Here is a 16990-nt window from a genome sequence, read left to right as displayed (position 1 = left end):
GTAATTTTGTTCCTGCACCGGAACCAAGCTCCGAGAACTCTGAAGCGAAAATTCAAAGGATTATTGAAAGCTGTAAGAAATTTGAAGTACGCTCGATCTGCAGCCACTTAAGTAATGTTTGAGGGTTATTGTGATCTGAAAATGCTCTCGAAGGGTGGTGAAGCGTGAAACGCAAGCAGTAGTCAGAACGGGAGGTCGGTTTACTCTGATGATATGAGGAACTTGCAATGACACTGCACAGATTTAAATCAATGATAAATATGAGATTTGAATACAACAGATTTCTATTTTAAAATTCATATGGTAAGCAGCGCTTTGATTACAATATAAAAAAGTTTATTCTTTTCAGCGAATGCTACTTGTGAAATACACACTATGGACTAGCACAAAAATGATGATAAATAATGTGATAAAAGTAACAGCAATCAGACCTTTAGCCACAACAAGCTCTGCCTGCAAAAAAGTCTGCTTTTTACGAGGGATCAACAGCGCTGTCATCAAAGCCGGTAAGCTGTCGGTGCTAGGTTCAGTAATCTCACATTACCCTCCAATCGCATTGTCAGTAATTAATGAGTAACTATCCCTCGATCAATATACCACGTGCTATTCTTATAAAAAAAACTATTAGCTAATTAAAATAACGTAAACGCTCTTTTCCGACTGAGGTATAAATATACATTTATTTGAAGAAAAGTAAAATAACATTATCTGTGTTAAAACATCACTTTTATGTAAAATAATTTACGAGACGAAATGCTCAATCAAATGTTTCCTCTGATATATCATTAAGTTAACCTTAATTTAGCTGAGCGCATTGCCGGGAAACTAACTGCGCACACCTTTGCCAATCCGCATCTGAATCGGACAGTTTATGAGGCTTTTATAACTCCTCGGTTCGCTTTGATCTCAGTTTTACCACTTCCCGTTATTTACTGCTTATCAAATTCCCGATATATGGAACGCAACACTCTCGTAAATCTTGGGGATTTCTGAAGAGAGCTTAATAAAGTTCAATCATGGACAAATAAAGATATGCCATGTCCAACGATTAAGGTTCAAACAAAGTTACGTCAGCCCTCTCAAAAATTGTAGCGATATTGGAATGGTTTCATTTTCATAATTGATTTGTGTCTTTGTAAGCTGCATATTTACTGCCAGGAAATAGCCAGATCTGCTTCAAAAAATAATATCTTATGTAATTGCTACGGCAGACTTTTGTTAGAAGAGCTTTCAACAACAGGTCTGCGCATATATCAAAATACATCATATGAGTTGGCAATGTTGCAAAAGCTTTAATTTTAAGTATCACAAAATAATATTCAAAAAATGTACATGTACTTTGGACCATCTTATTAGCAAATCTACAATTCCTTTAATAACTCTGGACATAAATATACACACACAACTGACAAATATATCCTCCTTTTTCAATACATATATCTTTTAAAATAAGATAATAAGACTACAATTACTTTATAAAGTTTTGTTAAAAGGCAATACGTACCCAAATACCCTGGCGTTAAAAGTAAATGTGTAAACCCTAATCTAGATGAGTGTTCCGTGAAAGCGCTGTCATCTACATTTTTCTTCATCTAAAGGTTACTTTCTGTTTCCTTGGATGCGGATGTCAACATTTAGATTGTCTCGCAAAACTGAGAGGAGAGATATCGAAGCGAAAAATTGCCTTGAATCGTGCAAATTAAAATCATAAGGCCGCGAGAAGAGGGACGGATAAAAATTCTCCTACGTGTTGAAAAGCGTTGGGCGTATTAATTAGCCTTCTTATGGACTAAGTATCCTTTTTTCTCTTTAAAATAAATAAATAAAAGGATAAGTGTACAAAGAAACAAATAAATAAAATATATGTTGATACTTTAATTTGATGAATGAAAATATCTGAATGCGGATAAATTGAGAATCATGTTCACCTATGTTTATCTAAAATGATCTTGACCTTTTTCACCAACCCGGCCACCGTGACTGAGGTTGCATGAGAGCAGGGTGACTGTAACTAGGCAAAACGTTCATATTTCCCATATTCATGTTCATATTCATGTTCATGTTCATATTCATACTGCTCATGGGCGAGCTGATAGCACCCATGCCTGTCCCGTACCCGTTCATATTCATGCTCATGCCGCCATAGTTGCTGCCCATACATGAGGAGGACATACTGCCCACGGTGGAGATAGGAGGCATACTGGACATGCCCGAGTTCATACAACTTAAACTTGGCTGCATGGACAGTTCTTGAGATTTCATCAAGCTACTGTGGTTCATGGACGGAGGCTGACAAGGTTTGCCGTCTCGTACCAACACGGGGACAGCCACCCGTCGAGGTGATGGAAGCGGGTTCAGATCCGCCATACCTTTCTCCTGCCGCTGTCTCTTCAGCTTGTAGCGATGGTTTTGGAACCAGATTTTCACTTGCGTCGGCGTCAGGCGAATAATTGATGCTAAATGTTCCCGCTCCGGCGCGGAAAGGTACCTTTGTTGCCTAAAACGCCGTTCTAGTTCATAAGTCTGGGCTTTTGAAAATAACACTCGCCGTTTTCTCTTTTTAGGGGGGTCAGAATTTGACGGTTGCTGAATGTCGCCTTTAGAGTTCGGGTCATTTTCATTATTTTCCCCATCCTTTTTGATGTCTTTTTCGTCTGATTCTTCTTCCTCAATTAAACAGTCTGATGTTTGTGAAGACACGCTTTCAGCGGGAGAATTCGGCATCATGTTGTGCTCTGGGGGTCTGGGCGCGGTCATGGCGGCGAGGCCTGGGAACGTAAAATTTCGATTTTAAAAATAATAATGGAGAAAAAAAATTAAAAATGCATAACAGTTACAGATTGGATTATAATTGAGATCTTTTATTATATTATGACTAATTTGCCTAACCCTTGCGATAATTTGAAATCAGTACATATATGTTATACAGTTTTGTGGATGTGGATCCTCATTAATGACGAAAAAACATATCCCTCCTTATACAACATAGGTGGTAAGCACGTATCAGTTTATTTGTGGAATAAAAATTCAGCAAATCGGATCAGAAAAAATAAATATCTATGTGTTTATGAAATCACTGCCTACAGCATTCATTGAAACGGGATAAATATATCGGAATTATTGTAAAATTTGTAATTATTTCAACTACTTCTCAAAAATTATAATAGAGTTACCTATGTAAAGAAAAAATAGTTATCAAACAGCGTAAATATGAATTCATTTTAAATAATTTTACGCAGAAGTTGAAGAATATTCAGAGTGACTGAATAATGTTATTGATTTCAAAATTCGTTTGAAAAAAAAATTTTCATTTAAATGGCCCTGTCCAGTAATCATTGCCATTATTTTCCTTTTCAAGTGGAACTTATGATAAAATATTTCTCACTGCATTATCTTAGAGTGCATTGCTTCAATTAACTCCATTTTAAACTTGTCGTAAAAGTAACGATCAGCGCAGAGGCAATTAATCACAATTAATTGCCGACAATACGATACTGAATAATATTTGTATACACAGACCTACTTCGCACGCCACACACGTGTGGTTCTATAAAATAATGGCAACCCGTGGTCCAAGAATTATCTTTAATGGGTAAATATTAATTTGCAGTGCCATCATAAATTAGTGTGAATGTACTGAAGAATTATCATTTTTTATTAGCTTGTCTTTTCATCAAGAGGAAACACTCTGGTTGACTTCCTATCCAGTATTACCATTTGCGCACCTGCAGTTAAGCCACGTTATTGTCTGACCCGACGTTTTACTAGTGCACAGTTTGATAAATATTAAAGACAGGTGAAGAGAAGACAGCGCACCCAATGCCACGGCCATGATTGTTATATCTATAAACAGAATAAAAAAATGGAAGAAATACCTCGCGATTTAATCGATATAATTGTCCCTACAGTTAACTCATGTCACTGTGTTCGGCGTTTACCTGACGTGAAGCCCCTACCTGAGCCGAGCTCTTACGATCTAGGGGTGTCATTTTACTTTTTATTTATATATTTATTTATTTATTTATTTATTTATTATTGTAAATGTCAAAATTGCACGAAAAATAAAATAGTGTTAGAAAAGGCTTATACAGTTGCCTACTTACTGGAATATTCATAGGTCTGATGCCACCTTGTGTACGGATTCTCTGGGTCGAAGTAATGAGGTAGACCACCGTGCTGGGCCCCGTGAACCATCTCCCCAACACCATTAAGGGCGGCCGGGGGGAGACTCTCGCCGTCCGAGCCCCCTCCTCCAGGACTGCAGCTATCTTTGGTCGAGTCGTGTAAATCCAATATGTCCTTCACGGAAAACGCACTGTTCGTCTTCGGTCCATTTATGACTAGATCTGTATCCATCATATTTGCCACTGAAATTGTAGTAGTAAAATATCAAAACCTGAGGACTGATATCACTGCAGTGACGAGGATCTGTATTATATCTACAATATATATCCTGTTTATAGACCAGCATATGATGGGCCCTCTCTATCTGTGCCTCTTGTCACTACTTAGTGCCCTTAATCCCGGGCGTATATAGGGAGTCTAGGCGATGTGTCCTTGATCATAAATTACAGTGGACTTTCGGAAGAAATCCAGGTTTGGACAAGGGCGGAGCTAGCACATAGACCCAGCATATTGTGGCGAGCAGTAAAGTTATCAGGCATTATGCACAGAACACACCTTCAGTCCGCACACAGACGGAAATCCGAAACAGTGACGAAAACTGATTGGTCATAAGTTTGCGACGTCATCGCTTGAGAAGAATAGTGATAAGACTGATAGGCGTGGCGAAGACAAGTAAACAAAAGTAGGCTTTTATAAAGATCAAGTTTTTATAACAGCAAAACAGACAAAATATGAATAAAATTAAGTAAAACCCCAAACGGATTATGTCTTTTTGAACAAGAGCTTTTAAAAAGTGCGACATGCGACTGGTACCGATCGTTAGCTAAATAACAGGGGTTTGTTTTCCCTCGCCTTTCTTTGCTTTAGTGGTTGACTTTTGAATCCAGCTGACAAAGTGGGATTATTAACGTTGTCCTTGATCGATGGTAAGCAGTCTCATACAGAGTCGGCTGTCTCGGGTTTATGGCGTAAAAACTAGGGTTTGGGTTGAGATCGAATGCTTCTGAATTCTGGGCCTCAGTTTATACAGCAGTCGTTTAAACACAACGCAACTATAAACTGATTAGATGAAGTGGCCTCTTTAAATCCCTCTCTCCCATCCTCCACAATCGGAACAGAAGAGCAGGGCACACAAATACTCAAAATTAGGGAAAGCAACTCTCGAACATAAGAACTTATCAACACAGCAGTGATCTAACATTAGGGAAACTTCCCCTTAAGATGGAGATTTTACACCTTATCAAACCCTCAACAGTCAGATAGCATTCTTTTCGACTTGTTCCACTTGAGGGCCAATTCAGGCACAAAAGAACACATACTTGGTCCTCTAGAACTTCTGGAATTGAGTCCTCGAGTTCAGATCTAAACATACAAGGAGGATTAACTACCTTTTAGATTTACTTCATATTATTGTAATGCAGAATCGTTTAACTAGAGAGCTAGATTACAAGCTTTCGCAAACTATAGTTGATGGTTTATAGATATTCAAAAAAGTGTATAATAAGATTTTTTGAAAGCCATCTACATTTTTGTCAAACAACTTATCGTCTAATTGTGTTTGTATGCAGATGATTTTGCCCTTCTTCTCGAAACTTCTGTGGAAAAATAAGACTGAAAAATATTATTGAGGTAAAAGAATGTTTGGATTGGTTCGAATTATTAAATTGCATCATAACTTATATTATTCCATTATAGATAAAAAATTAAGATTGACAAAGGGCTGCCTTGAAGTGTGCAATTTAGATAATCTGAAATATGTTTTTCGTCTAAACCGCCACCAAATATAAACCAATATGTGAATGAGTCATGAATACCAAGTAGTCATGGATATTTATGAATGTGTTGTTAACAAAAAAAGGTTGATAATTAATTCGATAATTAACCTCCCGGAGCACAATTAATAGAAGGATGCATTTAGTAGGATTGATTGTTCTCTACAATGGGTTTGGTAATTAGTATAATAATATGTTGTGACATAGATCACTGCAGTATATTGGGCCCAGGTGTGCTTCATAGCTTTACCCCGTGATCCCAGCTCCATATGGTCAACCATGGCCTGCTTGGCAGCTCAAATAAATTAAGATCCTTACTTTTTGTCTTCGACGTCAGTTACTGGATATAAATTAAATTTGGATTTACGTACACTGTGTTCAGGTTTAAGTATAATGTCGATCGTTAAGGATGCACTTAACGTGCCACATCATGAGCAACAGATCCTATTTAAACCCTAGAAAATCCCAAGAATATAGTTTCTATTGTGCGTGTCTTAATGACAGCGTAGGGGAGGTCGACTTTGACTCGTGCAACAGATAAAGCCAGTGAAACATAATCGCAACAGCTAAATAGTGGTTTTGTCCACGATTACACTACGGGTTTTATTAACGTTAAATCATGCGGCCGCATACACTGTGCTTTAGGAACTGTATCACACCACGGCACATAATTACTATGATTGACTGTAATTAATCTCCTTATGCAAACGATAGATATTTTATTATTAATATTACATAAACATATTTACAATTTATCGATTTGTGTAATGCAATTAGCGTACAACAGAAAAAGTATTTATATACTTAAATATTAACCGTTTCTTTATTATGGTCGTAAAATGAAAATATAAAATTTCCAACTAATGCATCATTTGATTTTGTCATTAATAAATGATGTGATATTTTCAGAGTACATGTAGTTAACGAGAACATCGAAAAATCAGAAGCTGGCAAAATAACACTGTACTGTGTTTGATAATTCGTCCCAGTTTTAAAAGCTTGAAAATGAAATAAAAGCCTTTACGAACTGAAAAACCCTTAAAACCTCAAACGTGACCTTTTAACGTGAAATCCGCAGATATTACATCGGGTTTAGTAGCACATAATGCACTATGTGGAAACCAATAGGAAAAGGCGGAGCGCCTTATTTAATACAGACGTGCGGCTCTGTAGAGAAGAAGACATCACACCTGTGACACCTAGATCCGAATTGTAATGACAATTGTTACATATCACTTCCCCAGTCACACGGATATTTAGGAAGAGAGGCCCACACACCGAGTGGAGGATTGAAAGGACCTTAATCAAATTTGTCACAAACGAAAAGTAAGCAATCAAAATAAGATGGTGGGCCAACAGTACTACGGCTGACAAAAGGGCTCATGGCGAAGTCGAGGGGACAGGAGTTCTGAGTCAACTTGCTCAAAGCAACCGCTGAAAGGTGGACAAATTGACTCAAGCGACCAAGTCATTTAGAATCAAGTGCCAAGTCAGATTTTCTTTCCTTCTCGGCGGTCCATACAGGCAAGTTTATGTTTGCCTGGAGATCGCTGGGCATATACAAGGAGGAGGCAAAGCTATCAAAACTTTTCATACTGTTATATTCTGCTCTGTTGATGACAAACATTAAGTAGTTAATCCTAATTTCGTATTCAGGAAGCGTCGACCAGGCATGTTCAAGATTAATTTCCTGCAATTCCATGATAAAATATTATATGACCGTGATTTCTGAACGTTTTCCAATTTTTAAATGTTTTATCTTTTTCTTTTTTATGTTTTATCCCTTTGATAAAAAAGGGTTGATTGCAGTGTGTTAAGTACGGATTACAGAAAAGGTGCATGTAGAATGTATGCAGATTAAGATGAATGTCACAGAATGCAACTGATTTATATGTTTTTCAAAATAATTTTGAAATTATCAAAAACATACATAAAGTAGGTGATTTCTAATAAGCCCCACATGAATTTTTTTCTGCTTTAAAATCAATATTTAATCATCGTGATATTTTATAGATTAAACGTGAATACATTTTATTAAATTAAGATATAGAATGTTGATAAGCTCATTAATTTGCAGACTTCAGTAGATAAAATAAATATTTATTTCAGAATATTTGTATAAGGCTTATTCTCACTCAACGATCCGAAGCATCTGAAGCAAATGAAGTGTTTAAAATGCTGCGATTACACTTCAAAAGGAATGGCTTCTTCAATTTACCTTTGTGGATAAACAGAGCTTAACTCCTGGGTTTAACATAATCTCAAGACGTGAAAAAATTTGGATCTCTCATTTCCAGTGAGCGTATTGATGATTTATATATGATTGTGTGTGTGGAAATATTTATTGAATTATCAAACCGTTTCTATTTCTTAATTTTTTTTTCGTCAATAGGTAACGCCTTAATTTATCGTCGCTTTGTGTTTCAAAATTAATTCGCATTTTTTGCAATAGTTCTAGTAATTTTTAAGTTAAGAAAGGGAATCAAAATTAGTTTTCAAGACTCCATCTGCTGTTTGGAAACAACCTCTTTTTAGTACTGTGTAAAATAAAGATAGTGGAATTGACAGAATCTGAAACGCAATAAATTATGAAAGGCTTTACGTCGACTAAAGTTGTGGGGCCATTTTAACGGCAGATTGTGAGTTAGATTCATCACGATCATAAAGCTCGGCATATTTGCCAACATATCGGATCGGCTCTAAGACAAAGGCATTACCCGTGATTTAGGCCACCATAAAACTTGCGAATGTAAACGTAATAGTTGCTAGGTTCCCGATGTCTGATAAAGGAGAATTTACAGGTGCAATCCAGATATTTGCTGAATCCGAGATTTCCCTATTACCTGTTAGCTCCCGCGGAGCCCTACTAAGAAACGCTGTTCTAACTTTTAAGACACAGCTAGTTGTTTACGCTGGAGAGAGATATTCCTTTCATTCGCCCGCTTTCCAACACTTTAGTTTGAAGTGCTGTAAGTCACTGATACCTCCGTGAGTCAAGATAAGCCCTATGTGTGTTCTTTGCCGCTGCCAGTCGGGCATTTGATTGATAGGGCTCAGATACGAAGGCAGCAACACAAGAATGTAGAGCCGTTGTTATGTGGTCGAGATCACGCTACCAGGGCTTATGTTTGGTGCTTCCAAACGGAGTTTCGTGTAGTTCTGACAACTCCTTAAACATGACCCACGGGGATGACCTAGGGGCTAGAAACGCTTAGTCAGCCCATCTCATGACTATATGGTTTATGATAAACAAATGTTTTATTTTCTACTTAAAGCTGTCTTGAGTAAGCAGTCTGTCCCTGTAGGTGTTGGCGAGTCGTGGGTTGTTGTACATGTGTGTCTGTTCAGGTGTTGTAAAGTTGAGTGCCCTGTTTAAACAACGTCCTATCTCGGTTTTGGTGTAATAAATTTCATATTTGGATACAACAGGGTGATAAAGAGAATATTAGTAATGAAACGATAAGAGATAAGAACAAATATTTTCGATTCCTCAGATGTCATAGCATTGCCATGTGGTTCATTCAGCAAATGACACGTCCATATGTGGTGCTATCTCGACTCTAATCAGGGTTAGGTCACATCAATAACCCCACTGCATTTTCTATTTACCTTTTACCTATATCATTTCTTGCCTGCCCCCCCCGTCTCCCCCCCCTCCCCCCCCCCCCCCCCCCCCCCACACACACACACACACAACGATTTAACCATATACATCAACGCGCTGTATGTTGGGTAAAACCGAATATATTGCCACACCAAAACGCTTAGGTCCATGCCGAGGTGACACCGCCTTAACAAGCTCGTGCTCAGTAACAGTGGTATTAATGAGCATTTCGAGTCGAGGAAGTAGTTTTCAATGAGTTGTATCAACATGCTGAAAAGAGGGTCGCTTTTCAGTAAATAAAATGAGTGTTGCAATCTGTTCTTAAAGTAAAAATAAATATTCGCAGTCCGTTTTGAAATTAGTGCTATCAACAGACCATATATACTTGTTCTTGTTTTAAGTCTATGCTGGAAGGAGTCGAAATATTTTAAATACATCTTAACATTTTGATGTTTGATCGAGATGGAATAGTAACTTATTTAGGAATTTTATATAAATTCACTATACATTTTCCTGCAAATCTCAAGTATTTTAATACTATGAAATACAGAAACCTAACTACCTTGGATTGCTCTCCGTTTTCAAGTAGCACAAAAAGGAAGGCACATTTATTTGCTGTAAACTTAACTGGTACAGCGTTTATACACCCTTTATTCACAATTTTATACTGCTTCTGTATTTTATTTCGTATCCTATTTCTGATCCCATAATAGTGAGCGAGACTTTAAAATATAAATAAAACAAAATCAATCCTTAGTATAACAACGTTTTTCATCTACCGTATTTTCACTTTTTTTTATTATTGTTGTTTGTTGGGAGATAAGAATGCAAAAGAATACATTTCAAAGATACTCTCCCTCTCTCTCTCTGAAAAAAAAAGGTACGCATTGAATCAATCGTTACTTGAACTAGCGCTTAACAATACAGAAAAAAAGTTATTTGCAGATGGCTGAATCTAAAATTTCTCCGTTCCAGTAAGCATTCTCACGGTGTAATTCTTCAAGAATGTTACAAAACGTTTTTGGACTTGATTATTCCAGTCACAATCTCAGTTTTGATAGTTATTTGTAGTGATGAATGTAGTGTATGCGCTACATAATTGTGTGCAGATAAACTTTTTATAACATTCAAATCCTTTTTATATTTCAGAAATAATGAATTGCCACTTCATTAAAAGAGTGGTGTTTATCTTACATATTTCTTTTATTATTTTTATTATTTATTATATTTTTAACTATTACAAGCTGTAACAATGGATAGGTAGCAATACAGTCTATGTATAAGTTAACATTTTTTGCTCATAAACGACCAAAATTAATGAAGGGAAATTTGAATTGGTGGCAGACAACTGTACCTTACGGGATTAGATTTAAGGAGTAGAAATGAATGCTAAAACACCTTTTCCTTTCTGACATCCTCTTAATACGCTTCTAACGCTCCCCATCCCTATTTCACCCTCCCGGCAGCTCACCACCCCTCTTTTTCTCTCTCTCTCTCTTCTTTATACCCTTGCTCTTTCTCTTTTTCTTCCTTTTTTCTTTCCTTTTAACCTATCTTCTTCTTTTCTTCTCAATCCCCCTATATCTCTCTGTCACTTCATTTTTAATAAGATTTTTTTATTGGAATCGACCGCGTTGTCTCTATTTATTGAGAAAAACATCAAGAATGAGAAGATATTTCAGGTTCTAAAATAGTGGCTTACCTTTTAAACATGATACACATTTGGAAAGTTAGTGGTAAAGTTACATCCATTAAATCACTTGAAATCTCGGGATGATAAATGCATATTTTCAATTATTAGTATCTGCTACACACTTTATGTGTCTAACTTGCCCCGCACACGCCACCGTTAATTACTGCTATTCGATAAATCGCGTGTTCATCCGACAATAGCGGAAAACAATCCGTTATCTAAATTCTTAAATGTCGGGTTTTGTAAGTATTTTAAAAACCGAAACATGTTATTAAGCATTAGTTAAGACAGTAATCCGAGGCGCTGTAATAATGCTCGATTCCGTCGCGTGACACAAGTTGCTTTTATCAGAACACTTTAAAATTGGTTCAGTAAACGTATATTTTCAATTATTTTAGAGATGAACCTACTGTTTCTTTTCTGTCCCACCTGCCGAGGTTGCGCAGTGCTGTTTGGGTTGACTGCATGATTTGTTCCAGGAGAAACAGCACAATAAAACCGCTAGCATTACCGATAATTGTTGAGCGGAGATAGATCTAAATCAGGTTTCATTAGTCCCCTTGTTTTAATCTTTACGAAGCATGTATTACACTCAATGAATGGCATGGCTATTAACAAGTGGAGAAATAGACAAGCGGAATAAATAAATGGCTTTTAACGATAGGAGTCCACCGTCGGTAACTGATGGAAAATCTAAAAATTATGCTCAAGTAAATTGGAAAAGTGATCTGGTAATTGAAATAGATCCATACTCCATTTCATGTAAAACAACGGTAATTAAATCGGTTGGAGATAACAACGAGGATAGGTTTTGTTGGAAAGAATAGACTACATTAGAAGCGGCAATTCCTAATGGCGTTAAACTTGCAATCATACTTTACCCAAAGTGGTCATATTTACCGATACTAGAATGAACAGTTACGCCTCAAGAGGCCGGCCTCTTGTGTTTAAGTAGAAATAAATAAAAACATTCGAGCTTAGGGCTGTATAAAGATGTCCGCTCACCTTTAAAAATGCTCCAGAAAGTTTGCCTATCAGAGCTCCCACTTCTTCAGTGCAAGTACTATGATCATTGGCGTCAAGTGATTCTCTCTTGCCGGGGACAAAAGCCTTATATACCAGAACTCCAAATGCTCAGCGCTGTGTTTGCTTTCGAAACTGCTTCCTTATCAGACAAGCGAACATTTCATTTCCTTCTTATATCAGATTTTTGATAAAATGCAATATGAACAATACTTTTCGATGTTAAAGTAAAGAAAACCATATGCTACTGTAATGTAAAGTATTATTGGCTGATCAATCTAGGGAAACCTATCAATTGTCTACAAGTGGGACGCGTGCAACGCAACCTGTTAACTGAATAAAACTGATTGTAGGGAAAACACGGGCATAATGGGACCTCAGCATCACAACCAGATGCAATTCTGTCGCTAATTTAGCGCAAATTTCAAATTCTCTCCGATTATCAAGACAGAATTAATACTTGTGCATTTATAGAGCATTATTTGTGAGATAAAAGCGACAGACTGTCGGTCAATTAGCGAGAAAACTGCCTCCTTTCAGAGCTTTAACACAGATCAATACATAGATACGCATTATTTTCCATTTCCTCCCCGACCATCATAACCTCAGCTCAGATTTTGTTCTCTGCATCTAAGTGTTTTTACATATTTACATTGAATTGTTTGCTTTCCGAAAGAACGAAAGGCGATAGTATGTTGTTAATTGACCGGGAAAATATGCCCCTTTTACCTAATGACAAATCTTTCCTATCTGTGAGCAAAAATTCGATTGAAACCCGTTAAGAAAAAAATAGGCTCAAAGGAATTTGCATAAATAGAAATTAACATCGACCGCCCGCAAAGGAGTCATTTAACAGTATACATTTTCAAAAACAACAGTCTTTAGGGTGATACGAAATGCAACTGTTGTAAGCAGCTTTGTTATCCACACCTACTTGTGAGAAGAACGGTTAAGTGGTGCGTGGTCGGGGAACTAGTATAGATCAGCGGCGGACGTAAAAAGAAATATTTTAAGTGATCTTACGAAAAGACCATTTACCTCAATTGGTTGAAAAAAGATCAGAATGAGACTTTGATCGGGCAAAAATGAAAACTAGAAGTTACATAGGTCTAAGTATGGTCGTAGGATGTCTGATACATGTATGTCAAATTTGTTGAAGTGGTAACAGAGTAAATCAGGAAGAATATATACTAGAACGTCCCATACTAAGCACACAACGATGATTTACACAACTGAAATGATCGTATACATCGGTAATGGGTGTGTTTCCATTTAGTTAAAAGATGACCATAAGTGCGTTATATTTTAGTGCAACTGCTTTATTTTCACATATTTATTCACCCATTCACCGGTTCTACTGTCCACCTTTTCGTCTGATTGACCCCTTCATTCCTCCATTTTCTATTTTCCAATTACGTTCAAACAGGTAATATTACAGGCTATTTATTGTATTAGTAAATTTTAGAAACGCTGTAGAATTTCTGGATTATCAGAAAATATTCAAACTGTAAAACTGTCTAATATTATATGATTTATGTAGCCAAATATTCACAAGCAAAACGAAGCTCTGTTTTTGCATAAATTAGGTAAAGTCCACATGACTGAAAATTGATGACGAAAATATAATAATATGATACAAAGTTACAAAAATGGGGGATAATCATACATCCCCCATACTATATAGCTACCATACTATCATAGCGCAATGCCGGTGTCAAGTAACAACAAAACCGCCGTCTCAGTTCCAAAATCAAAAAGGATTTCTTTATTCAATTTCAATCAGACATTTATTACAGATTGCTAGTCAAAATAACATTTTTTCATGTGTACCTTATTTGATCTTCCGCTGAGAAACTCTGGAAGATAACTCTCACACATACCTAATGAATGCCAACACATCTTTTACTTTTGACTTCATTTCAAGTACGTTTGAATAGAATACTTCCACAGTTACTCAGCTTTGAACCCAAATAAACCTTATCATAATAATATATAATTAATAAAGTAAGTTAATGAGTGCAATCAACGTTGAATAAAAAATATGTGAAACAACAAAAGCAAAAAGTTGGCACAAATGAAAAATAAAGCCCCATGATATTGTTTATATCAGCTACAGATATTCTGTAGCTGATATAAACAATATCAGCTACAGATATTCTGTCTAAAAATAAACATATTTTAGAGTCTCATCCGCTACGATTTTGCACTTATCTGGCACATGGAATTAATATTGAGCGAACAGCCGCACTCACATGAACACACGTGCGCACGGGAGCGCGCACACACATACACACACAGATTGAAAGCACACACACATTCATACACACACAAATTGAAAGCACACATACATACGCACACAAATTGAAAGCGCGCAATAAGCTTTAAACATTTAATTTACAAAAATTATCTTAAGATATTTCCTGGTAATTTCAACACCTTCATCAGAATTATTTAGGTGTGCCATCTCCAAAACCACTCACAAAATTACAATCTCGTGATAGAGATTTTTTAAAAATGTTGAATTTAACCTCAGTTAAAAAAAATTAATTAATTAAAATAGGAGTTTATAGATAGTGATTTTCTCAACGGTTTTGGTTGGGGTAATGAAATAGGTGAAAAAGAGGAATGAGAGAGAATGTTTGTGCGATTTGTAAATCTTTTTCAGAAAAAAATGTATTTTTGGCCTGATCACCAATAAGATGACTTGATCTTGTAACTTATCAGAAAAGTTGCATGTCTGGTAATGGTCAAGCAGAAATGTGCAATTATAAAGGAAAATTTCGCATTTCAGTGTTTTAGTACAGTGGGCAGTATTGAATGCTCGATAACAATAAAAATATACTACTGATATCCTAAACATGTACCAGACAAAAGGATTGCGCAAAATACATCATAAATTTCCATAATGAATATCATGAAGAAAAATGAAACTCACATCTTTATTTGTCTATTATAGTCTGATCGTTTGAGGTATCCCTTTTATTCTCAAACTCTTGGAGTAGAGAATCGGAAATCCACGTTGTGTATTTTGCCATATCTTCTTATATAAGCGTGTCTATCATATAGTCATATATCTATATCGATATCTGTTTCTATATCTGTTTATCTATTTATTCGTTTATTTTTATATGATATGAATGAGGAAAAAATCAAATGAATGTTAGAAATAAGTTAGGTTGAGAAATGATTTCCTAAATAAAAAAATCTATTCTCCGAAAACAGCATTTTATAAAGATATCGGATTTCACCTTTCAAATCCCCTTTAATATCCCAAATAAGTTTTTAAGGTAACAGCCTTAGTGAAAAGATTGAGATCGGAACTATTCATTATTCATTTCTTTATTATCCTAAATAAGTAATTCATCTAAACCTCGGGTTAGCATAAAGTTTAAAGTTTCTCTATCACAGTCAAAAAATCTTTTCTAGGAAATCTTATTTATTATGTAAAATTTTAACCATACTTTATAAAATTATATGGACCATCAACTTAAAATCTTTCTACACACAGATTGCTTATTTTTCTAGCAAACTTTTAAAAGGTTAAAACTTTTCAAACAGCCATATAATATGAACAAACCATATGCAAACTGTGTCAGTTGAGAACTATACCAGAATCCTCTCACCTGTAACAGCGTTTCACTAGTCTTTTGTTTCTACACAGATATCTATTGGATTATTTTCTAACGGGGTAACTCGACAACAATTATCCCCACTGCAAATCATTATGCAACGGGAAAAGGCTTACTATTTTAATCAGTGTTAAATTTTGATACCGTTTACTTCAATTCAAGAGTACGCACTATTATTTATTATACCAGTATCTTGAAATAGACACAATAAATGAAAACCAGCTCATAGGAGAATGGATTTAAAAATGCAAAGGTTAATGTCTGTCTTCAAGGATTATATCAAAATATTTAGTAAAAAGAAAAATTTAGCAAAATACCAAAACCGAAGTTTTCTGATTTTTTATTATTGGTCATAAAAAATAGTTTATATGGGCTTTTCTCTATACACAAAATGCTGAACAAAAATCACATTTTAAACAGTCTCATTATTCCTAGCTTAAGCAATATTTGTGATTGAAATGACATTTTTCAAAATTAATATTAAAATCTAAATCTGTTTTCATTCAGATTGTTGGTATGTTGGAAACTCTTTATTTTGATTTGAAGGGTATTCAGAAAAATAAACAAATGGATGATATGTAAGCATTTCATTTTGTTATTTATAAAATTGATTGATTGATTAATAAATTTCTATTTTTTATCTAGCTATGTTTATTTATTGCTTTCTTGTTGACGTACAAGATATTTCGGGACACACCGTAAGTCGAGTTGCTGAAATACGGAATCCCCGGATGTTGACCGGACGCCGAGAACACATTCAAGAACAACGTCTTCCCTAACGCATTAATGTGTCTATTTTAAGTTTCTTCGACACTTTGCAGGGTCCAGGTAGATGGATAAAAAAGTCACCCGATGAGGACTCAGGATTATGACAGATGCATTACTAACACTATTGTTCACTAATTCTACGTTATTTGTTTATTATGGATTAAAGAATCCCGGGCGTAATCAATGTTCAAATTGAACTTACATGGAAATTGCCGCATGGATATACGGCTGATGTTTTTGGTTGCTTTATATGAAATGGGCAAAAAGAATATTGTAAATATGCTTGACTATGTGTGTGTGTGTGTGTGGGTGTTTGTGCGTGTGTGCGCGCGCGCGTGCCTGTGCGCGTGTGTGTGACAGTAAGATATGAATTCGC

At 35.9% G+C, this 16990-nt stretch overlaps 1 protein-coding gene across 1 annotated transcript; it reads right to left on the bottom strand.

Annotated features, from left to right (window-relative positions):
* Positions 1-661: 661 nt before the first annotated feature.
* On the bottom strand, positions 662-12382 carry LOC106169639 (homeobox protein Nkx-2.2). Its single transcript, XM_013549169.2, has 3 exons — positions 12200-12382; positions 4104-4367; positions 662-2768 (listed from the first exon to the last, which is right to left on the bottom strand). The coding sequence occupies exons 2-3, from the start codon at positions 4357-4359 to the stop codon at positions 1960-1962; spliced, it is 1065 nt and encodes a 354-aa protein (XP_013404623.1). The 5' UTR covers positions 4360-4367; positions 12200-12382; the 3' UTR covers positions 662-1959.
* Positions 12383-16990: the final 4608 nt, after the last annotated feature.

The sequence above is a fragment of the Lingula anatina genome, chromosome 2, assembly GCF_051362555.1.
Source record: "Lingula anatina isolate TDL-2025a chromosome 2, LinAna3.0, whole genome shotgun sequence".
NCBI classification, from domain to species: domain Eukaryota; kingdom Metazoa; phylum Brachiopoda; class Lingulata; order Lingulida; family Lingulidae; genus Lingula; species Lingula anatina.
This window is presented reverse-complemented; position numbering and strand designations above follow the sequence as displayed.